General features: G+C 47.5%; 1 protein-coding gene across 3 annotated transcripts in view; it reads right to left on the bottom strand.

Annotated features, from left to right (window-relative positions):
• Positions 1 to 604: 604 nt before the first annotated feature.
• Positions 605 to 13,355, bottom strand: part of PIP4K2A (phosphatidylinositol-5-phosphate 4-kinase type 2 alpha) — a 170,400-nt gene continuing 157,649 nt past the window's right edge. For all 3 annotated transcript variants that reach the window (XM_021696687.2, XM_044914987.1, XM_044914986.1), the window contains 3 exons: positions 6,650 to 6,893; positions 4,480 to 4,583; positions 605 to 1,934 (listed from right to left, as the gene is read on the bottom strand). In XM_021696687.2, the coding sequence (XP_021552362.1) occupies positions 1,854 to 1,934; positions 4,480 to 4,583; positions 6,650 to 6,893 (429 nt within the window). In that variant the 3' untranslated portion in view covers positions 605 to 1,853. The remainder of the gene's footprint in view (positions 1,935 to 4,479; positions 4,584 to 6,649; positions 6,894 to 13,355) is intronic.

Below are 13,355 nucleotides of genomic sequence, written 5' to 3'. Positions count from 1 at the left end.
ACAGTCTCAACTAATTTGAATGCATGAAATACAGATTTGGATGACCATGGCCCAGTGGTGATAGCATTATCCACCGTGGCTAACAAACCTGGGTGAAGTCAGTAACTAGTCATAGAATGGCGTTGCTGCTGGCTTCCAGAGATCCTGATTTGCTATTACTGTGTTCTCCGAAGTAAACCCACACCCAGTGGGCACAGTCGCAGTCTTGATAAGCCCTGAAGTAAAGTTCCTGGAAGAGGCAGTATGGCAGGGGCGGTTTGCGGAGTTATAACTAATCACTGAAAGGTGGATTTTTTTTTTTTTCTTTTCTGAAACTGCCTACAAAAATCATCTCATGTTTTAAAAACAAAGAATTTCAAAGGCACAGCTTTAGCACAGTGTATAAGTTGATAACCTACTCTAAGCAAGTCTAATATTTTAGCTTGACGCCTTTCAGAAAATGCCAGAAAGTTGGTAAATACATGATCGATGTTGGAAATTTATAAACTGATTAAAACACAGCACAGTTTAGGGCAATGAACTTACATAACCAGATTTGGGTTAAACATTTAGAAGAAAATCATCAGGTTGATAAATGTACATCTGGAGGAAACAAAACCACCCTTTTCCTTTTATTGTATAAGACTGCCTACCATGTACTTGAATAAATCATTCACCCAAAAACATGACTGCAGGATACGTTTCAAAATATGACAAACATTATTTCACCTACACTGTAAAATGACTTTACATGTAAACTTCAAAAAATCACATGCTGTACATTAAATTTTTAGATTCAAAAATATCCCTGTTTTCCTAATAATGTAAACAGTAAAATTGAGGGTTTCAGTTAAAGGGATAATTGATAACAAAATACCACTGTTTAACCAATGGTGAAACATAAACATCTTAGAATTCAGATTTGCCTTCGTTAACAGAATTCAGAGTTCTAATGCTCTGCTCACCTTCCCACTGTAGGAGATGTAGATACCATTGCCCAAAACTATGCACTTTGCAGGGAAGCTTTATTTTTATTTTGTAGCATTATTTCCTATATTGCAACATAAGAGTGTAAGAGTGAAGAAGCTCCAGGCAAGAAAAGAGAAGTAAGCAGTTTTCCTGGACATACTTACTGAGGTGAAAATGTACAGACAAGAGTCACTAGGGGCATCAGCTTCTTGCTAGAGGAGGGGCCTTTGTCCCTGGACGCCAGGAGCCCCGACACTGTGGAGGCAGAACCCTGAGCCAGGGCGTGCTGGAGATGCCAGCGACCCCCCGCCCAGCGCCAGGGGCTTGGGGGGCAACTATTAAGGAGTGTCCGCGTGCGTGGTAGAAATGTAACATTCGCAGTAAGTTTTTTTCTTTTAATCACCATCATTATTATCATTATTATTATCTTCATTATTATGAATACTGTCACATCTTTCAACTCCAAAAAATAAACTGATCCACAGTTTATCGCGTGATGCCAACATGGTTGGTCTGACATGCATTTCCTTCGCCCCCTCCCCCCACATGTGCTCATCCATCCATCCATCCATCCACAGCTGGAATCAGAGGGTTGTTGCCCAAATGCACTCTGACTGAAGCTGACTGGTTTGCATTAATTAATTAATTAATTATTTTTTTAAGATACACGCATACACACGCGCACAGGCACACACACACGCACGCACGCACACGTGTCAGAAATAGCTAGAACGATGCTGGGAAATATCAGGTAGCTGTTAAAGCGAGTAGCCTCCAAATCAGTCATCTTGGCCTGAAGATGTAAACGAGGAGGTGTGCTTCACTGAGTTTGGTTTTCATTTTTCCTACACCGAAGCCACCTCTTTCCTTCCCGTGCTCATGTCCGTCCAAGGCCATGTGGGAGGTTACGTCAAGATGTGGCCAATAAAGTCCAAAAAGCGCTTTGAATACTGTTCTGGGTTCACGGTCGAGATCTCTGCACCAGCCTAGGCAGTTGTAAAGGAGAAGAATATCCATATAATTACTACTTAGTCTCTATAGCAATTTCCAATTGCAGCTAAATACAAAGCTAATATTTTTCCAATCTCAGCCTCTGTTCTTAAAACATAGAATATCTTGGATATGGTGTCTGAATAATCAACGTTCTTAGGAATCTGTGAAAGTGAGGCGAAGAGTCAGAGTAACAACAGATGCTGTTACCACATTGTGACTGTGGCAACTTACAAAAAAAATCGAACTAGCCATGTTGGGGATGTTCCTGTCACATGGTGGAGTCTGTGTGGCCTACGTAACAATCTTGCTGTTTTTCAGGAGAGCAGGTTGGAGATCCCTTGAGAATGACACCAACAGCAACATCTGGCTAAAGGGAAACAACAGGGACATAGGATCGGGTTTCTTTTTCAGGACCCAGGTAAGTGGCGGCACGCTCAAAAGAGGGGTGACAGCCACAGCAGTGGGATCCATGTCAGCTGGACCCACAGCTGGGCGAGACATCAGGCTGCTGACGGCGCCTCCGCCCGAGGGGCCGGGGCGGGCTTCCCTCAGCGCTGGGCACAGGGGTGCCAGTGTTCCCCTTCACAGAGACCTGTGTGGGGCAAGGAAGTGGGGGCCCCTCACGCAGGCTTGGCGGGGGATCGCCCCTTATGGGAGGCAGTGCTGGTGACCAGACTCAACGTCTGTGGTTACCGGCCAGTTTCCTGAGCTGCAGAGGGCAAGACCAGCTTTACGAAGTCACCACGTGCTCTTTTTGGACACCCATACTCTCCGGGGAACCTGTAATTTCCTAGCCTGGCCCGGGCCACGGGGATCTCCATGGAGGAGCCCAGGCCTTGAAGGCAGAGAAGAGTGCCCAGAGCATTCCTTTGCCAAGAGTAATTTCTTGCTCCTGCAAACTGTGCAGTCTTAGGCCATGTGGTGTCTCGTGAAACTTAGTTGGGGTTGCATAGTGGAGACTAAGATGGAGCCATGCTTGGTCTGGTCGATTTCCAGTTCCACATGGTGTGTGATACAGCGCCATGTGTGAGGAGGGGTGGGCACAGACACATGGCACCTGCTCACCTCGGGTGTCCTCCACTAAACCCCGTCAGCAAGGGGTTAGGACTCCTTTGTTGTTGGGGCCCTTAAGCTCCAAAGCGTTTTCTCAAGGTTATACAACTGGGAAAGCTAAAATAGGGATTACAGTTCCGTCTCTGCAGTATACCCGTGGTTCTCGATCAGAGGTGAGCATCGGAATTACCACAGAGCCTTTTCAAGACCTCCCCCACCCTCATGGACTGGACTCAGAATCCGGGAAGGGGGATGGTGCCTCGGGCACATGCGTAGTTCACAAACACTACTCTGAAGGTGGAGATGCCAGCCGCCGGGGACCCTCCTTTCCGACCGACCCGGGGTTTCGGACACTGGCAGTGAGCTGGGTGAGGGCTCAGGCCCTGCTTTGCACACAGTAGGAAGCCATAAATAGTTGCTGATGATGTAACTAAAATGTTTCTTTGGCAAATAGAGTATGGCTTTAGGCTGGTTCCCTTGCTGGGAGGACAGCCTGTTTGATTTTAAAATACAGAAAAAGAGCCTTTAATCGAGGCTGATGTTCTGGTGTTCCTCAGTTGGCTGTACACACTACTGGGGAGGCGCCTCTCCTTCCCACGTGAACAAGCCAAGGCACAAGTTCATATCTATGGGATGGGGTCTCTGGCTTTTTTAACAATGCCTGGAAAGCCAAAACGAATCTCTGCAATACGAGCATAATGGGTATTTACTTGTGAAGTTCAACCAGGCAGGTGCGATTTGCTGGTAGGGCAGGGGGATGGGACTAGCATAGAGCAGGGGGCTGGGCTAGGTTCTGGGAGCAGTCCCATTTCTACCACTTTCTAGTGCCGTGGTCCTGACAAGCTTAGGCTTTCTTCCTCAGTTTCTTCAACTGATAAGCAGGGCTACACTAGTGTCCGCCATAGGCTTGTCATAGGGAATTCAACAGGTCACCATATGTGTAGAATGGTGATAATTTAGAGCAAGCACAATAACAGTGAAGAATTCATGTTATTAAACTTGGATCTGGCACCCAAAAGATTTCCGTAGTAGAAAAAATACAGTTCACTGTACAAAAAGAAAGATAATACTGCATGTTCGGGAAGTGTCTGAGGCACAGAATAGTGCTTCAGGTCTGACGGGTCAGTTTTGAGGATTCATGTGAAAACATGAATAGCTGTCTTCACTTTTATCTTTGAAGCATTTGCCCAACAAAACCGAATTTGTACAGTATTCTAGAGATGCACGTGTCTGTGAATATCCCCAGCATGTAAAAAGGCTAGCCGCTGAGTTTAAGTGACTTGCCCCGAGCGTGAGCTGTTGGCACTTGCCGCCTCTAATCTCGCACTCTGACCATGACTGAACATGACCCCCCCCCCAGACAACAAGAACCACCGAGGGGCTCCGGCCAGCTTGGTGGCAAGGGGACAGCCAGAGCCGGTGCCCGCGCCACAGACCGCAGCAAGGGCCCCGGAGCAGAGAAGGAAACAAAGTGGAGATACTTACGCCATGCTTAACAGTTTTTGCGGCGTGGGCAGCTTTCTTTTTTGCATCATAATGAGTCAAAATGTCAATAATTGCCATAAAGTACACCTCTTTCCTGGGCGAGTCTGTAAAGGGACGAGAGCAATGATTGTGGGACCAATGACGCGGCTGGGAAGAGCCCCGCTGGAGGGTCAGGGATTCGGGACGGGGACCGCGGGCTCTGACAACGGAGGCGGGGTACACTGTGGTGCAAAACACGTTTGTTCTAAAAACAACCACTAGTTTTTACTCCCTCCTCTGTGTTTTGTGGGGTGGAGAGAGAGGCAAAATGGGGGAGGGGGTTGGGGGCCACAGGCTTCCAGTCACAGAAGGAAGAGGTCGGGGGGGAGTGAGGACAAAGGCACAGCGAAAGGAATACAAGCAGTGAGCCGGTAACGGTGTCGTGTGGTGACAGACGGTAGCCGCGCTGCGGTGAGCACCGCATCACGGATGGGCTTGTCCCATCCCTGTGGTGGACCTGGAACTAACGTAACGTGGTGAGTCAGCTCTCCTCAAATACAAAAAAAAAGAAAGTGATAAAAAAATAAAATAGTAATTTGGAAAAAAAAAAGTCCATGTAACTCCTGCATATCCCTGTTAAATAGCTTAACTCTGTCCCCAATTCTCTTCTCAATTTAAAAAGTAAAAGAAGTATAACCCCAGAATATTACCAGTAGAGGTCCAAGGGCAAGACTGTTTTCATTTTTTTGTTAATCTGCATTTTCCTTAATCATTATGTATTGCCTTGGTGTAAAGAAAAGTGCTATTTTTAAAATGCAACCAGTAGAGGTAATTTTGCTCCTTAATCCTCTTCTACCATCACAGTCTTACTGCTTCGCAGACGCTGCCTCCTTTACCCACAGCCCTGCGTCCAGCGAGTCTGTCAGCACCATTTTTCCAAAAGCACTTGCTCACCTCACATTCTGGTAATCCTAGCAATATTTTAAACTTCGTCATTATTATATTTTTATGATCAGTGATTACAACTCACTGAAAGCTCAGATGATGGTTAGTATATTTCAGCAATAAAGTATTTTATAAAAAAGCTATGTATGTTGTTTTTTTACAGACACAGTGCTAATGCACACGTGACAGACTGCAGTATAGCGTAGACATAACTTTTATATGCACTGGGAAATCAGCAAAGTCATGTGACTCGCCTTATTGTGGTGCTCTAGAACCCACTTAGAGGCACGCCTGTTCATGATTCTCACTGAGTCTAGCATCAGAACTGGATAAAGGCACATATCATCTGTAAGATCGGTCTTCTGCATATTTCCACAAATATAATGCTGTCTTAATTGTAAACAATAAGAAAAGTACATTTGACTACATCTGATTTTCTGTGTTGAAGAAAATTTTGGTGAGCAAAATAAAAAACACAAACTCATTTGGCTGATATGCCTCATGAGATTTTTTTTTTAAATAATGATGAACCATCATTTTTATTACTCAAAAAATAAGAGGCCAGCATTTATCATCTCTCTAAATTATTTTGGTTTTCTCATGTGTAAGTAGCTAAGGTAGAAGGTAATACTCCTTCAAATACTCAGTCATACAGATTTTGAGGATTAAGATTACGCTCACTCTAGATAAGAGATCCACAGACCCTTTAATGGGGGTGGAGTGGGGGGGTGACTCAGCAGAGGACAGACACGACAGCAAATCAGACATTGTCATCCCACATCCTGGGCCAGCTTGAGCGCTCCTAAACAGGAAAGGGCTGGTAGTGAGTGTGCCCTTCAGGGTATCCGAGCGAGGTTCAGAGGGGACCGCATGTGTACCTAGTGCTGGAGAGATTCCTGACCCTTTAGAGCCACAGAAGAGATAGCTAAGAAAAAAACATTTACAAACATTTCTTCTATATGTTAGCTACCTTTACATGTGTGTGCACATGTGTGTTGTATACATAAAATAGTTTGTGGCTCACTATTCCCTCAACATCAAAAACCTCAAGGACCTTATCACATTATGTTTCAAAACCAGAGATTACAGTTCCTCTTAACATACTCTTGTCCCTGAATCAATTACTGGGACTCTGGAGAATAAGTCTTGGAGGGCAGCATACTTTTAACTGGGATTACAGTTACTGGTAGGAAACAAGGCAAAAATCAAACCATTTCGTAGATAAAAAGGGTTGATAATAGCTTACTTTCATGGCATTTAATTCCATAAACATCAATGTTTGGATCAAACTCCCCTGGAGCCAAGGGCGGTGAGCTGTTCAGTGTATTTCCAGGACTGTCCGGAGGGGTCCCGACAGGGTGGGTACCATCGCTCTCCCCATCCTCTTCCCCGTCATTCTCTTCACACTCCACCTCTTCCTGTTCGGCTCTTTCCACATCATGGATTCCCACCAGGAGGCTGTAGTCCATGAGCTTTAACTGGGCAAGAAACTGAGGGTGGGAGGCAACAGGGTCAGTCATGGCCTTAAACAAAACCCCATATTTGAAGGAAACGAACTCAGGAAAACGCCTGTGGGGGAACGCTGTCAGGGAAGGGGCAGCAGAAACGAGGAGAGGGTCTCCCTAAGAGGCGGCCAGCCAGGAGCCTCCATTATGATGCTCTCACAGTCCCAGGCAGCTCCTCTGGCCAAAAATGTAGCCCCACACTTGGGGCTGGCTCAGCGCTAGTATTATTTTCCCTGAAACGCAAAGCTGGATGCTGAGAGGCATGCATTTATCACATGGAGGTTGGGTTACACCAAAGAGCAGAGAGCATGACTGGCAAGAAGGAGGGAAGAGAGCTGTTCTCCCGACAATTAAGACTGGCTGATGGGAAAAACCAGGGACCTCCCAAGTAGCTTCCAGCAGAGTCTCTTGTGAAAGCACTTTGAAATTCAGCACACTGGGCTGAGAGGAGATTATTATGCTGTCCATCACGAAGAAGTAAAAGCCCAAATGTCCCAATCAACCAGCAAATGCGTGTGTCAGTACTCTGGTGAATAACACAGTCCTTCTGTCCTGCTCAGGTTTCCTTATGATGGAAGCGAGGGCACGGAGAAGCTGAAGGTGGCTCACTTCCCGTGCAGCAGCTCGGGCCCGGGATTCCTGTTCTCCCTCCTCCTGTAACGTGCGGCCGACCTCGCTCTGCGGCTCAGTCTACCCCTGCCTGCCAAGTTCTCGTTTTGACTTTGCAGGTCATTTTTCTTTTCTTCTTAGTAGATGTACCCAGACACATGATCGGAAGCACATGGTTCTACTAATCGATCAAATAAAACGTGGCTTGTATTATGGAGGACAAAATGGGGTGGCCCGTCTGCTGGCTAACACCAAACAGCTCCCTGACTCCCCAGCTGGCTGGCTCGGCACAGGGTCCACGAATGCTCTGACCCTGGGCTTGTGGCCCAAGAAGACGACGCATGACCCCGACTCTTGGAGGACTTGGTGCCACCCCCACTCAGTGATGCGGAGCTGCTGACGGGCCTCGGGCGACTTGGACAGAATTTAGGAAATGAACTTCCTTACGCAAAGGGTAAGCATATGAAATTATAGGTCCTGCGGTTCTGGCAGAAAATGAAATGAAATCAATTTGTGGAGACCCGCTGGGCCATTTTCCTCCCGAGCCTGTTGGGAAGCAGCCCGGTCTCCGAGCTGAAGAGAAAGCCATGCTCCCTTAAAGACAAGGAGAGGACCTGCCCCTGCTGTTCCCTGATGCCTTCAATTCCTCACCGGCCCAGGCCTCCTCCTGTCTGCTCTCCTCTTCCTTAGCTCCCATTTCCTTGTCTTCCCACCATGAATCCCCTCGGGCCACGCTGACTCTTCCTCATTTAAGCTCAGGGGAAAAGAAAATCACACAAATCTTTATTTAGATATGTAAGCAAGGTAAGAGAAACCTAATACTTAAAAGTTGATACATGCAGACCCTTTGGCAAAAAAGAGTGTTGAATGGCCAACAGGTACACAGAGAGATGCTCCACATCACTCATCAGCAGGGAAATGCATATCAGAACCTCAGTGAGCTATCCCCTCACACCTGTCAGGATGGCTAGTACCAAAAAGACGAGAGGACAAGTGTTGGCGAGGATGTGGAGAAAAGAGAACCTTGTGCACTCTTGGTGGGAATGCAAACTGGTGCAGCCGCTGTGGAAAACAGTATGAAAATTCCTCAAGGAAATAAAAATAGAACTACCATACGATCCAGCAATCCCAGTTCTGGTTATAGCTCCAAAGGAAACAAAATCATTATCTCGAAAAGATCTCTGTACTCCCATGTTCACGGCAGCATTATTCATAATAGCCAGGGTAGGGAAACAAGCTAAGTGTCTGTCAATGGATGACTGGATCAAGAAAATGTGATATATATATATATACAGTGGAATGTTGTTTAGCCTTAAGAAAGAAAGAAATTCTGTCATTTGTGACAACGTGGATGAACCTGGAGGGCATTATGCTAAGTGAGGTAAGCCAGACAGGGAAAGACAAATACTGTATGATGTCGTGTGTGTGTGTGTGTGTGTGATTTGAACTCCTAGAAACAGCAGAAAAGCAGTTGCCAGGGGCTGAAGGGGCTGGAAAAATAGGGAGAGTTGGTAAAAGGGTACAAAGCTCCAGCTATCAGATGAATAGGGTCTGAGGATCTAATGTATAACATGGTGACTAGAGTTGGTAACGCTGTATTGTATCACTGAAATTTGCTAAGAGAGTAGAACTGAAATGTTCTCACCAAAAGAAAAACAAAAAAGGTCAATATGTGAGGTGATGGTTGTGTTCATAACTTGATGGGGAAATCCTTTCACAATGGATACATACTCAATCATCACCATGTATACATTAAATATCTTATAATACTGTGTGTCAGCTATACCTCAATAAAGCTGGGTAAAGAAAGATGTTACTTAGTCTAGTAAAAAAAAAAAAGCCAACAACAAACAAAACAGAGTGCTGGTTCTCTCATGCCTTCGATCAGTTTACAGAGGAAGCTGTTGTTCCTCCCATGGGCTTTCCCAAACTCCCCTTTTCAAGTCCTCACAGAACAACTTTCCACCTCCCTCAGCCAGTGGCCAGAGACTGCTCGTCCTGCCATATCCTCCTGGCAACTGCTGGGTGTCAGGGTGCATCTGGCCAGATGGCTGGGCAGCCTTCCCCGTCTTGAGGGAGTAACAACTCCATGAAGTGCTTGACTCTTTTACCCAGAGCCAGCCACCCGGCCACGTAGCCTGACCTCGGGTACATGGTGTGCTCCCCACAAGCGCACGGATGTGGAAGAGAGCTGGGCACTGCGGGGTACAGAGATGGCTGGCCTCGCCTGAGATAGGCATTCGGATCCCCATGCAAGACAGCAAACAGGCTCAGAGAGATTAAAAGAGTTTGCCCAAGGAATCAAAGCTAAGGAGGAGTGAATTCAGGATCCTATGCTCAAAGCTCTTGTTCTTTATACTGCATTAGGCTGCTTCTGGAAACTGCATTAAGGCAGCTTTTCCCAAGTCCTGTTCTTTGCAACACTAGTAGGGGAAAGAATGAGTCAATCAAATCAAATGGTTTCTGAGGAGGACGGCCTCCCACCGTTACTAAGGACTGTGAGTCTCTGCGAGGGGTATCCGCCAGCAGCAGGCCTCACACTGACGGCATCACCAAGCCTGCTTTTTGCCCCCCTTCAGAATGCCCCGGGGGCCTAGTGATTTGGAAACAGAAGACATTCGGGAAACACTGCATCAGAAATCCCGTCATACCCTCTGCCCACCCCCCACCCCCCCAAGCAGGTATGACAGGCAGGGTGCTCACTGGTGGCCCTGGGTCCCAGAGAGCTGTGCTTGGGACTGAGCTCAGCCTCTGAGCTCCCAGAGAACGGGGTCAGCGCCTCCTTTGTCCCCTCCCACACCTAGCACAGCGCCGGCCCCGACCCCTCTGTCTATCTGGCCTGCCCCCTCTGCCCACCCCGGACACCCTCCAGAGGTCTGGGTACCGCTGCAGACACGGGTTACCAGCACCTGCCCGCAGAGAGAGAGAGAGAGTGTGTGTGTATGCATGATCGCGCGCACTGGGTGCAGGGTTAGGTGGGGCTTGGCTGGGGCAGGACAAAGGCCCCCTTCTCTCTGTCCCTGCTCTTCCCGGGCCCTTGGAAGCTCCCTGGGAAGTGGTAAAAATCGATGCTGTGCGAACTGACCCCCTCTGGGAAGGGAAGATCTTTTCCAAATGCAAATTTGATCTTGCCCAGTCCCTGCCTAAGGCCTTCCCGTGGTATCCCACATCCTGCCGGGCAGAAGCAAGCTCTAACATGGCCCAGTGGGCCAGGATAGTCTGGCGCCAGTACCTCTTGGGCCACTTTGAACCCTGTTCTGGCCCACCCTCTGGCCCTCTTACCAGCACCCAGTTCCCTGCCACCTGACTGCAGATCTCAGCTGCAGAGACACTTGCTTATGGGAAGCCTTTCCCGATTCCTGCCTAGGCCACGTCCCCAAAGCGCGGGCACGGGTGGACCAGTGCACTTTGCCCTAATGACGCTTGGCTCGGTTGCACGTGTATCTTGTCGGATTATGTGAGTCGAGCATAATCTTCCCCGAACGTGGCAGCCCCGAGAGGGCAGGAGCTCGCCGTTTCTGCCCTCACCGCGTTCCTGACCGCCGGGAAGTGCTGGTAGCTCTTGGTATTTACTGAACAAGTGAATGAGACGCCTGCTGCTTAACTCACCCTAATTTCCCTAACCCCTGTCTCAAAGAAATAATCACCCCAGCCAAGTGAAAACATAGAACAAAGCAACAAAGAAACCTCTGCCCGAGGCACAATGAGACCATTTACCACGCGTCTGCGCTCTGCGGTACGGAGTAGGTCTGTAACGGGTAAGTCCACCGTTCCACCTTCACGTGGCCGGCTTTCAAGTGTGCTTTATTACAAAAGCAAGGGGGCTGCCCGTAATGAACTTGCAAAGGTCAGCTGGGCATGGATGACAGCCGGGGCTGGACCGCCTCACTGAGAGAGAGAGAGAGAGAGAGAGAGAGAGAGAGAGAGAGAGAGAGTGTGTGTGTGTGTGTGTGTGCGCGCGTCTCAAGGCCCGAGTGTCCCCTCTTGCATCAGTGCTGCTCACAATGGCCGGCCCCTTCCCAGGCCTGAGCTCTGCAGTCAGACCACTGCCCAGGCTCCTTCCCAGTAAGGCAGATCTGCATCCCAAACCTCACCATCGGTGACATGTAAAATGCATCTCTAGGTAAGCAGCTGCTCTGACCCACCCAAGATCAAGGACCCTGACTGTGGTCCCAAGTGGGTGCTACGTGCGTTTTCAGATCGAGGACACAGAGAGGGAAACGGAAGACCAAGGACAGCAGAGTGGGGAAGAGCATAGGTTTTGCTGATAAGGGTGACCCCTTTATTCTTTAATTAAAGTACCAGATAATCTTTAAAAGAAAAAGAGTATAGGTTTGGGAGTCAGACGGGAGACTAAATCTTATTTCTCTCACTAGCTTTGAGCCTCAGTTATTCTAACTATAAAATGGGATAATACCACTCAGCTCATGGGGGAGGGGAGAGAGGAGAGGGAGAGAGGAGAGGGAGAGAGAATGTAGCTTAGGCAATGAAAACAGTGCCTTGCAGGTAACAATGGAGGCTGTGACCTAATTGCCCATGTTGTTGCTACGGTAGAAGGCCTTTTTCATCAAATACGCACTTGAAGCCCGGAGACGGGCTCAAGTGAGGTGGGCCAAGAGGAGAAACGTGGAAAAGCCCAGAGATTCACTAGCTCTTATCTTCACAAACTTAATTTTAAATCTCTTCGGAAGTAGAGCGGAATGAAATGTGGCAATAAACTGAGATTCTTGTTAGAGAAAATTCCTGCTGGGTATCACAAAACGACCGAGGCCTGGAAGACTCCACGTTGAGGGGGGAAGGAAAGGAGGGAAGGGGTTAAGGGCTGCACTGCTGGGGTTTGCCTCCAGCTGACATTAAGGAACTTAATACATATTTGCTCTGTTTTCTGTTCATTCCTTTAAGCTTCTGACTCAAATTTATTGATTTTTTTTAAGTACATAAGATTTCAAAGCATGACAATTTTTAAATCTTTATAATCTTTAGGTCCCTCGCCTTTCCTCCTTTCCAACTTCTTAATAATTATCTGCCAGACCTTTGGTCGGCTTCTTTTTTCCTCAGAATATCCCACCTAATCTGATTCCTTCATAATTAATTCCTCTTTATGCCAAATCTTTGAGCTAGAATCTTCTTCAAGATCTTTAATGAGCCCTGTCACAAACCCTTCTAGAAGACTATGTGGTAAGAGAGCCATTAATAAACTCTCCTTCACAACATTTAAATTCGTTTTATTTGCTAACTTTATTAACACATTTGTTCTACTGAATTACCACCTCCTAACACACCTGCAATGCAGAATTAAAATTCCAACCAGCCCTATTTAACAGTTATCCCGTATCACTTGTTAAAAGTTATAATGATCCTCCTTTGGGGCGTTGTCAGGGAACAAAGTCTCAACTGTGTTCTCACAAACATTTTTAATTTGCGTTTTAGAGCAGAGCAGTTTAGGAGGGTGGCCTCTGACAGCCTCAAATCCCATTCTGAATTTAGTAGCTGTGCGTCTTTGAGCAAATCACATAGAGTCTCTGGGCTCAGTTTCCTCATCCATAGACTGGGATAATGTCAGCACTCATCCTCCGGAGTTGTTATGAATGAAAGAGAGAATGACTGCCTGGGACGGAGTTTAGGCTCTACCAGTGGGTCCGTCAATGTTGGTGGCCCACCATCCCCGCCCCCACCTCCACCCTCCCACCCATTTCCAAGGTTGTGGGCCCATAAACATGACAGCTGAGATGCCCTGTGGTAGGGGCTCCCCGACACCCCCAGGCTTCCAGCATGAGCCAATGAGAGGAGATGGGTGCCAACTCTCCACCATCCACCGTCTACCGTCATGATTGGAGC

Source organism: Neomonachus schauinslandi, chromosome 5 (genome assembly GCF_002201575.2).
Source record: "Neomonachus schauinslandi chromosome 5, ASM220157v2, whole genome shotgun sequence".
Classification (NCBI taxonomy): Eukaryota; Metazoa; Chordata; class Mammalia; order Carnivora; family Phocidae; genus Neomonachus; species Neomonachus schauinslandi.
Note: the sequence above shows the minus strand (reverse complement) of the source record. Positions and strands in the feature narration are given on the sequence as shown.